Source organism: Mastomys coucha, unplaced genomic scaffold, assembly GCF_008632895.1.
Source record: "Mastomys coucha isolate ucsf_1 unplaced genomic scaffold, UCSF_Mcou_1 pScaffold21, whole genome shotgun sequence".
Taxonomy (NCBI): domain Eukaryota; kingdom Metazoa; phylum Chordata; class Mammalia; order Rodentia; family Muridae; genus Mastomys; species Mastomys coucha.
Genome location: NW_022196904.1, coordinates 38,501,022 through 38,512,252, shown reverse-complemented (window position 1 = coordinate 38,512,252; position 11,231 = coordinate 38,501,022). Strand labels below are relative to the sequence as shown.

Below are 11,231 nucleotides of genomic sequence, written 5' to 3'. Positions count from 1 at the left end.
TTTAAGTTGTACTTATATATTGTATGTGTGTGTGTGAATATATATATGCATGCAACTTGGGGTGGTGTTTGAAAGAGATCCACATTTACTCTTCAGGGTTGCTGTACTGCATAGTATGCACAAGCATATCGTCAGCCATGTGTTGATTTTCACAGTGAGGACACTGCTGATAAAGACACCAGAACTAACAAGGCAAGTCAGGTCATATACCCATGCACACATAAGTGCAGGTGCCTATGAAGACCAGAGATGTATCCCCATGAAATTGGAGTTATAGGTGGTTGTTAATTGTCTGGCAGGTGCTGGGAACCAAACTCTGAATTTAATCACTGAGCCATCTCTCCAGCCCCACAGCTGCTACTACTAGTGCTACATGAGTACTTGTGACAAAAGGAGAGGGGCCTGAGGATGGATGACTCAAGAGTTAAAGAGATTGGCTGCTTCTACGGAGAACAGATTCAATGTCCAGTTTCCGGAGACCTGAGACCCCCTTTTATGGCATCCACAAGCACTGCATGTGGCATACACACCCATGCACACAAGCAAAATACCCTTAAACATAAAACTAAATCTTTATGAATTGTTATGACATCTAGCTCTGAAAACCAGGCTTGTTCTTTAGTAATCATGCCAGTTTTTAAAGTCTACAAAAAGACATGCTGAGCAGGGCGGTAGCGGTACAGGCCTTTAATCCCAGCACTTGGGAGGCAGAGGCAGGTGGATTTCTGAGTTCAAGGCCAGCCTGGTCTACAGAGTGAGTTCCAGGACAGCCAGGGCTACACAGAGAAACCCTGTCTCGAAAAACCAAAAAGGACAGGCAAGCAAGCATACAAAGTAAAAAAAAAAAAAAATCTTAAGAAAGGCAAACCCAGCAGGGCGGTGATGGAGCATGCCTTTAAGCCCAGCACTTGTGGAGGTAGTTGGTTCTTTGCAAAGAGACTCCACCAGTTGTTTTTCTTTGCTTCATTTTATTTTAGATATGAGTACACTGTTGCTGTCTTCAGACACAACAGAAGAGGGCATCAGACACCATTATAGATGGTTGTGAGCCACCGTGTGGTTGTTGGGAATTGAACTCAGGTCCCCTGGTAAAGCAGTCAGTGCTCTTAACCACTGAACCATCTCTCCAGCCCCGACCCCACCAGTTTCAATAACCATATTTTATGCCTCCAATGAAGAAAGTAATGGTAGATAAGTGGCTGAACATTGTCAGGACAGCAGGACTCTGAGGGCCTTGAAAGGGGTAGTAACAGGCTGAGCAGCTGAGCAATGATTGACCCAATGGGAGCATCTCTAGAAGACAGGTGTCTTCACAGCCTGTTTCCTGCGGAATCCTACCCTATCAGTATGTCATCTTTGCACTTTGTTTCTTAGGTTTTGTCTATTTCCAGTGTCTGTCTCAAATTCTTCATGGAATCAAGGAAATGGCTTGCATGATTAAGTCAGGAACAGCACACACATTCTCACCTTGGATGTCAAAAGGCAGTGACTGTTCTCTAGCATTAGTGGCCAGCAGTTGAAGCACCCTGGACAGAGTCCTAACCTCAGCATAGCACTACAGTTGTAGGTAGTTTGCTGACCAAACCACCTCCACCTCCCTCTGCCTCCTAGGTACTGACATGACTATACCCAGCCCTACCTCACTTCCAAAGTTGCATCTGTTTTCCTTCTGATATGATTTTCTAAGCTTTATTAGTGTCATGTTTCACCTGCACGTATGCCTGTGCACCATGTGTACCTGGAGCTCAGGGAGTGCAGGTGTCCGATCTCCTGAAACTGGAGTTACAGCCACTGTGCTGTAAACTGAATCAGTGCTAGAAACAATCAGAAACCTCTGGAAAGGCAGCAAGTGCCCTTAACCACTGAGCTGTTATCTCTAGCCCCATGATATATAGTATCTTATATTTAGTGAAGAGGATACACGGACTTGGGAACTTATGAAGCAATGTGAATGTTAACATTGTAGTAGAAGAGAGGACACCAGGAGTCAGGAGTCTCAGAATCAGAAGTATGTCCCGTTTTGTGAGAACTTCAGTTCTGTGTTGCAATGAGTTGTCACATATAAACTTGAGAGCCATTCACTCAGTGGTTGCTCAGAAATGAAATTTTGCCCTGTGCAGACTACACCTCTAGAAAGACGTGGGACCTGGTGGTGCTGCCTTTAATCCAGCATGGAGGGAGGGGGGTGGAGCTAGCAGATTTCTGTTTGAGGTCAGCCAAGGCTATATAGTAAGACCCTGTCTCAAAAATAAAGGGGGGGAGGAAGGGAGAGATGCCTTTGGTATTAATCTTTCTAACCTTAAGACTGGTGTTACAGCCGGATGGTGGTGGCGCACACCTTTAATCCCAGCACTTGGGAGGCAGAGGCAGACGGACTTCTGAGTTCGAGGCCAGCCTAGTCTACAGGAGTTCCAGGACAGCCGGGGCTATACAGAGAAACCCTGTCTCGGAAAAAAAAAAAAAGAAAAAAGACTGGTGTTACAGGTTTCCAAAATTTTATTGAATTTTTTTATGATGTGGAAACACTTGCAATGGGAATGCTGTGATCAATGGTGCATCTGTTAAAACAGTCAAAGGTGGAGACTTTATAATTGCAGATCCTTCTGTAAGTTCCAGAGTATATCCGCACTCTTTTTGAAAAGAGCCTCCTCCTCAGTGGTCAAGTTGACTTTCACAATGTCATTGATGCCACTTTGTGCCAAGACACAAGGGAGACTGAGGAAGACCTCTTCCTTTATCCCATGAAAGCCCTGAAACACAGTCATATCATTGCTTCCCTTGCCACCATGCAAGAAAGCTCTAGAATAAAAGCGTGTGGGAGACATTGTGGCTATGCAGAGGACATAGTAATCTTTCAGAGAGCTGAGATCTTTGTCCTGGACCATGTGGATGGCCAGTGAAAGAAGAATGTGCCAGAGGCCTTAAAAAGGACCAGGGAGCTAGGGCAGTTGTGGCACATGCCTTTAATCCCAGCACTTGGGAGGCAGGGGCAGGGGGATTTCTGAGTTCAAGGCCAGCCTGGTCTACAGAGTGAGTTCCAGGACAGCCAGGGCTACACAGAGAAACCCTGTCTCAAAAAACCAAAAAGGACCAGGGAAAGGCAAAACGTTCTTCATCCCTGAACAGACACAGACCATCTTGATGTCTAAGGGGAAGGAAGTGCTGCTGTCTTTGGTGAAGGTCTGAGAGCAAGCAGCCTTTGGACACATTGAGGGAAGGTAAGTGGTGACCAGGGAGCCTCTACTTCTACCCTCGACAGAGGGCACCACAGAGTTTGAACACCAGTTACAACAGATGGCTTCTCAAACCTCCACAGATGAAACCCCAGGGCTACTCTAACACACCCAGCAGAGTATGTGAGAATATGGCCTTGGGATGTATTCCTGACCTTCTGTACTCCCCTAAACTGCTGCCTTTCCTGGAGTTCCACCCTCAGACTCACAGACTGACAGAGACATGGGAGATGTGGAGCCTCATCTTAGGGTGCATCCTGTTACCATGCTGGTTAAGGTACTTAGCTGTGGAACTCTGGCAGCCCAACATTCTTAAAACTCCCATAACCAAAGCCACGGCTACAGAAACAGCTGTGAGACACTTATAGTCTGGGCAACCTATCATCTACTGGCATAAGGCAGCATCTGCTGCCCCTGCTACCCACACCACCACCACCCCTGGAGGATAAGACACATCCAGTGAACTCTTCTCATCTTCCTGCACCTTCTCACTCATCCTTATGTGGCTGAGGCTGAGACTATGAATGGCAATGGAAGAGCTCTGACTGTAGACACATTTGGTTTGAGCACAGAGGGTCAAGGTATCAAGATTCTTGACAGCACATCCCAACCCCTCATGCATGCCCAGAGTTTCATGCTCCCTGGAACTTCTCTAGAAGCACATCCTTTTCCTACACTTGTTTCTGAAGGGAGCTCTAGGGAGCTCTGTCACCTGCTTCATTCTGAAATTACTTTACACTCAACCTCACTAGTGACCAGGCATGATAAACATTTCTTCAATGCATACCTTAACCAGTGTGGTAACAGGATGCACCCTCTTAAGATTCTTCAAGATTGATCTCGACAGATCAGTCACAGACAGCCCAATAGCCCAAGAGGTATAGCCCTTCAGCTTAAGGACCTCATAGCCTCTGCAGTTGTAAAGGAAAAAAAAAATTCATGAGATGTCAACCAAGGTCCTCTGGAAGAGCAGCCAGTGACCACTTGCAAAATTTATTCTGTTTTTGTTTTCCAAGATAGGGTTTCTCTCTATGTAGCCTTGGCTGTCCTGGAACTCACTCTATAAACCAAACTGGCCTTGAACTCAAGGAGATCCACCTGCCTCTGCTTCCTGAGTGCTAGGGTTAAAGTTGTGAGCCGCCACCACTGCCTTGCTTAAGGTGTATTTTTTTTTTATGCTTATGAATACACTGTTGCTGTCTTCAGACACACCAGAAGAGGGCATCAGATCTCATTACAGATGGTTGTGAGCTACCATGTGGTTGCTTGGAATTGAACTCAGGACCTCTGGAAGATCAGTCAGTGCTCTTAACCACTGAGCCATCTTTCCAGCCTCTAAGGTGTAATCTTAATACTGATTATTAGGGCATTAAAAAAAATCACATAACTACCATTACCCTTCTACCACCTGCTTGTGAATATTCTTCCACTGTTCCTTATCTGTGTCAGTTCCGATTGCTGGGTTCAGTGACTTCAGGGTTACTCCAGCAACATTCACACCACTCCATATGGGCACTAGAAAGGATAACAACAAAATTCTCCACATGAGCCCTTCTTGCCAAAAGTCAGTTACTGTGAGTTCAGTGCTGGGTGATGTTTTGTTGTTTTTGTTTTGTGAGTTCAGTGCTGGGTGATGTTTTGTTGGGGGTGGGGCAGGGGTGAAGGATTCTGTTCTGTTTCTGTTCTCTTGAGAAAGCCTCAGCTACCTTCAAATTCATGTCTTCCTGTCCTTGCCCCAAGAACTGCATGACAGGCTTGTGTTACACACTTTGTGGTTGGTTGGTTGGTTGACAGGTTTAAGACAGCATCATGTAACTCTGGCTGGCCTCAGCTCAGTGTATAGGTAAAGATGGCCTCAAATTCCTGATCCTTCTGCCTCCACTCCCACCTTTTAGGCATACATCACCACTCCTGGTTTGGGTTGGTTGAGAGTATTGAACTTGCTAGGTACCTGAGGATGTCTGTGAACTCTTAATCCTCCTCCCTCAGCATCCTAAGTGCTGGCATTTCAGTTGTTCACTACCACATGTGGATGGACTTTTGGTTTGGATTTTTTTTTTTTTTTTATTATATGTAAGTACACTGTAGCTATCTTCAGACACCCCAGAAAAGGGCATCAGATCTCATTACAGATGGTTGTGAGCCACCATGTGGTTGCTGGGATTTGAACTCAGGACCTTTAGAAGAGCAGTCAGTGCTCTTAACAGCTGAGCCATCTCACCAGCCCCCTTTGGTTTGGATTTTAATGTTAAGATGCTATCTGACAGCATATATAAAAACAAGGTATTAAGGCTATTTTTGTTTTTGGTTGGTTGGTTTGGTTTGGTTTGGGTTTGGTTTTTCAAGACAGGGTTTCTCTGTATAGTCCTGGCTGTCTAGAACTCACTCTGTAGCCAGGCTGGCCTCGAACTCAAGAAATCAGCCTGCCTCTGCCTCCCAAGTGCTGGGATTAAAGGCGTGCCCCACCACTACCTGGCCTATTTTTTTTAGGATTTTATTATTTTTGTTTGTATTTTTGTGCTTTTCACTTAAGCACACGTGTGTCTCTTTGTGAGTTTGGGCCCTGAAGAGTGTTGAATCCTCTGAAGCTAGAGTCACAGATGGCAATGAACCATCTTTGCTGTTGAGCCATCCCTCTAGCCACCAAAATATGTTTTAAATGGACAGAAAGGGAAATAACAAGACACATTAGAAGACACATAGTTGAATTATTTATAAGTATGGTACAGAAAGCATTTTAAAGCAATATATAAAAATGCAGATTCTACAAAGAAAAGGGACTGCTGAGAAACATGTTATCAGTTAGAGAAGAAAGAGTTGCACAGTAACACCACAGTTCCCCACAGCAACAGCGCTGAGGAGCAATATGTAGTCACATAAGGAACGGGATGAAATCCAAATACCTTCATAGAAACCAGGGCACAGATACAGGCATTCCCAGGCAAGCAGGCTATGCAGATTATTGGGCATTAGTAGAGCACCAGGTTCAGTGAGAGATCCTGACTCAAACTATAAGGTAAAAAGTGATGGAAAAAAGATGCTGGGAGGAGTCGGGGAAGGATGAAGAAGTGGCTCTGTGGTTAAGAGCACTGGCTGCTCTTCCAGAGGACCTGGGTTCAATTCCAGCATTCACATGGCAGCTCATGGCATCCTGTGAATCCAGTGGAAAACAATATGGTGGTGCCTCAGAAGGTAAAATTGGAACTACCATGTGCTCTAACATCCCATTACTGGGTATATAATACAACCAAAGAAAGGAGGTCAGGATGCTGAGGACAACAGCTGCCTGCCCGTGTCTACTGCAGCACTGTGCACCTGCACGACTTACAATCAGCCAGAGGTCCATTAAAGATGGACTGAAAAGGTGGGATGTGTCTGTGTGGTACAATACTGCTCAGCCTCAAGAACTTGTCACTTGTTACAACATGAATAGAACAGGAGGTTATGTCTATCAATAAAAGCCACACACAGAAAGTCAACTGTGAAGCGATGTCGTTTACATATGAAATATAATAATAATAATAATAATAATAATAATAATAATAATAATAATACCCTGACATGAGAAAGTAGAGAATAAAAATAAAGGTTATGGCGCTGGGTAAGGAGGAGAAAATGGGGCTGAGGGGTGGCATGCACGTCTGAGTGAAGAGAAGCACCCTGGTGCAGAGTAGGACACTGTCCTAAGCAATTATGTGCTCTTAGGCTGGAGACAGAGTTTAGCAGGTAGACTACGTGAGGAGGAGGGTCAGGAGGAGCAAGATTCAAGGTCATTCTCAGCAATAGCACAAGGTTCAGCCCAGCCCAGGTTTCAGGAGTCCTTGTTCTTTGCGGTCAAATATGGTCTCTGGCTGGAGAGTTGGCTTGGTGGTTTAGAACAGATACTGGCCTTCTGGAGGACCTGAGTTTAGCTCCCAGCACCTTTATCAGGCAGCTCAAAACCACCTGTAACTGCACTCCCAGAGGAATGGGACACCTCTGGCCTCTGCAGGCATCAGGTATACATACCCACACACAAACACCAGAGTACACATAATTTAAAATAAGAAATTTAGGGGCTGGAGAGAGATGGTTCAGTGGTTAACAGCACTGACTGCTCTTCCAGAGGTCCTGAGATCAATTCCAAGCAACCACATGGTGGCTCACAACCATCTGTAATGGGATCTGATGCCCTCTTCTGGTGTGCATGAAGACAGAAACGGTGTATTCACATACATTAAATAAATAAATAAATAAATAAATAAATAAATAAATAAATAAAATGTTTTAAAAGTTTTAAAAATAAATAAAATAAGAGATTTTAAAGTATCACCTATCTCAGACTGGCCAAGTTTGACTATTCTTACCACAGAGAAATGACAGGTTTGCAAGGCGACCACAAAGGTGATTTGATTATGTCACATGCAAATGCATCAAGTCACCTCAGTGTTCTCTCCATTTATGCATAGTTATGCATCAATCCATTTTATCCTTGTTCCAGACATGGAATTGTTTTTGTAAGTCAGGCTGGTCTAAAAATGCATGCACCCACAAAAATGACAAAATCAAAGCTATGCAGCTGTATTGGCAGAGACTACACTGTGAAGAAGAGCATTACTGCCAATCAGAAGGGCACCTTGCTCAGACAGCAACTGGGTCACACTTACCACTGGAGTCCCCATGTTCTCCGAGAACCCAGCCATGGCAGCTTGTAGGGTTGACACCCAGCTTCTCCCCAATCAGGTAACGGAAACGAGCAGAGTCTAGGTTACAGCCACTTCCAATCACACGGCAGACAGGGAAGCCACTGATCTTCCAAGCCACATATGTCAAAATGTCCACTAGGAAGAACAATGTCAAACAATGAAAGATCCATAGCAGTTTCTCTACAGTTGTTTTCCAAATAGAGAAATTATCTTGGGAGTCAAATCCAGATTTATCATAGTTTAAAGTCCAGTGAATCTAAACGGCAAGCATACTCAGGATTTTGGCATACTCAGGATTTTTACATTAAATCATTGACAAGCAGAATCTTTTTTGTTTTCGAGACAGGGTTTTTCTGTATAGTTCTGGTTGTCCTGGAACTCACTCTGTAGATTAGGCTGGCCTCGAACTCAGAAATCTGCCTGTCTCTGCCTCCCAACTGCTGAGATTAAAGGCATGTGCCACCATTGCCCAGCGAGTGCCAGCTACTTTATGACTTACAACCATCTGTAATTCCAGGCCTAGAGGATTCAGTACCCCTCTCTTGACAGAGGTTCCAGTGACGCATGTAGCACACAGACATGCATGCACACAAAATACTCATACATATTTTAAAATAAAAAAACTAAGAAGAATTAACAGAGTTAGGAAATGTGGGACAACAGCCAGGGTGGCAACACATATTATCTGGCCAGATTTATCTTCAAAAATGAAGACACTGGAAGCTAAACTTTTGAAAGGCTGATTAGAGCAGGGTTGACAAAAACACCAGGGACACAGTGCTGGTGGGAATGTCAAAAACACTGCACAGGACTTTGAAAATCTGTGTGCAGCTTCTAAGAGCCAAACACTTCAGAGTCTGTAGCCCACCTGTGCTCTCCTACCCTCCCCATCACTGACACCAAAGAAAGGAAGATGTATGATCACACACATGCTTACACATGAATGTTCATGTTATCCTTAGAAATTTATCGCTGGGCAGGGGTGGCTCATGCCTTTAATCCCAGCACTTGGGAGGCAGAGACAGGCAGATTTCTGAGTTTGAGGCCAGCCTGGTCTACAGAGTGAGTTCCAGGACAGCCAAGGGCTACACAGAGAAACCCTGTCTCGAAAAACAAAAACAACAACAACAAAAAAGAATCATCAATGGGCTGCAGAGGCAGTTCAGTGGTTAGGAGCATGTGCTGCTCTTACAGAGGACCCCAGTTTGGTTCCAAGCACCCACATGATGGTTCACAACTATCTGTAACTGAAATTCTAGGGGACCTTACACTTCTTCTGGCCTCCATGGGTACCAGGCAAGCATGTGATATCCATGGATACCTGTAGGCAAAACATTCATACACATAGAATAAACCAACTTTTAAACACCAACAGGGGAAAATAGTATTTGAAATGAATAAGGAGGACTTCAGAGATGGTTCAGTGGGTAGAACTAGATGTGCTTAGATGGTTGAAGTCATCATGTGGGTGCTGAGAATCAAAGCTGCATCTTCTAGAAGAGCAGCCAGTGGTCTTAACTGCTGAGCCACCTCTCCAGCTCTCCACAAAATAGCAAACATGAGGACCTAAGGTCAGATCCCTAGTAGCCATGTAAAAAGCAAGACATGGTAGGTACATCTACAACCCTGGATCTGGAAGAGTCAGGGTGTGCAGAGACATTGATCTAAGAACTTAATGGTCCATCGGGCAGTGGTGGTGCATGCCTTTAGTCCCAGCACTTGGGAGGCAGAGGCAGGCAGATTTCTGAGTTCAAGGCCAGCCTGGTCTACAGAGTGAGTTCCAGGACAGCCAGGGCTACACAGAAAAACCCTGTCTCAAAAAACCAAAAAACAAACAAACAAACAAAAAGAACTTAATGGTCAACAGTCTATCCAAAATCCCAAACTCTGGGTTCAGTCGGAGATGCTGGAGAGCAGTGGAGGAAGACACCAACCTCTGTGCATGCAGGAGCATATACATGCTCATCACATCACACACATGTAGAAACAAACAGGAGAGTCTAGCAATGCAGAGGAGCAAATCACAGACATATCCCAGACATAGATGAATCCAAAATAATTGCACTGTAAATGGGGCTGGGTAGAAAGGTTTGTCTCACGACTGGTTTTGGTCTGGTTTTGTTTATGAAGTTCCAGAAAATGAGTCAAGTGGTAGGATGAGGAATGAACTACAAATGAGCACATAACCCTTCAGAGGTAACAGATATTCCAGATCTTGCTGTGATGGCATCTATCAAAACTTATGGCATGGCTGACTTTGAAGCTTATTACCCATGAGTGCAACCTTAGTGAGATTTATCATGGAATACTATGAACCAATCATTCAGAAAGGGAAGGGGGACCTCACCTGGGTTTGTGACCATCAGTATTTTACAGTCTGGACTGTTTTGGACTATGCTGGGAATGATAGCTTTCATGACAGCGACATTACGTTGGAGTAGTTCAAGGCGACTTTCTCCAGCCACCATTCTTGCACCAGCTGTGATAATAACCAGTTTGGAGTTGGCAGACACATTGTAGTCTAAGAAGGAGATAGAAGAAAGTGTTTTGTTTGTTTGTTTTTTTAAGTGTTTCCGCCGGGCGGTGGTAGCACACGCCTTTAATCCCAGCACTTGGGAGACAGAGGCAGGCGGATTTCTGAGTTTGAGGCCAGCCTGATCTACAAAGTGAGGACAGCCAGGGCTACACAGAGAAACCCTGTCTCAAAAAGAAAGTGTTTCCATTAGAATGGCCACCCACTGCACCTTGGCTCTATAAGCTTCTCTCCCATGCTGTTGGATCCTGGATTTGGAAACAGACTGTGGCACCTTACAGAAGTCAAACAAGGCTTGTTGCCACTTGCCAGATTTCACACTGCTGCCTCTTACTCTGTCATTCCCTTCAACCCACGTTTCTATTTGACAGAAAGATCTGGGACAAGAAACTCAGTAGCTCTCTCTGGTTTCTGTTATTTTGCATTTTGGTGTTGCTGGAAAGTGAACCCATGGCAGAACCACTGTGGAACTACAACCCCAACACACTGGCTTTTCAGAACACCCAAACAAATTAGAAGCTTACATCTGATAATTTCCATGTCTGTTTTAGGAATCTAATGGCAAGAATAGATTTACCTCTAATTATTATAAAGAACCATGCTTTATTTGATATTAGAAATAAATTAGACCTTAATCCATACAAGAAAATAAACTAGCCTGGCGGTGGTGGTGCACGTCTTTAATCCCAGCACTTGGGAGGCAGAGGCAGGGGGATTTCTGAGTTCAAGGCCAACCTGGTCTACAGAGTGAGTTCCAGGACAGCCAAGGCTACACAGAGA

The 11,231-nt window shown here is 44.6% G+C and overlaps 1 protein-coding gene across 6 annotated transcripts in view; it reads right to left on the bottom strand.

Moving 5' to 3' along the window:
* Positions 1-2,478: 2,478 nt before the first annotated feature.
* Positions 2,479-11,231, bottom strand: part of LOC116102253 (L-lactate dehydrogenase C chain) — a 15,506-nt gene continuing 6,753 nt past the window's right edge. For all 6 annotated transcript variants that reach the window (XM_031386723.1, XM_031386724.1, XM_031386729.1 and 3 more), the window contains exons 4-8: positions 10,266-10,439; positions 7,880-8,053; positions 4,631-4,748; positions 4,021-4,144; positions 2,479-2,750 (exon numbers count right to left, since the gene is read on the bottom strand). In XM_031386723.1, the coding sequence (XP_031242583.1) occupies positions 2,586-2,750; positions 4,021-4,144; positions 4,631-4,748; positions 7,880-8,053; positions 10,266-10,439 (755 nt within the window). In that variant the 3' untranslated portion in view covers positions 2,479-2,585. The remainder of the gene's footprint in view (positions 2,751-4,020; positions 4,145-4,630; positions 4,749-7,879; positions 8,054-10,265; positions 10,440-11,231) is intronic.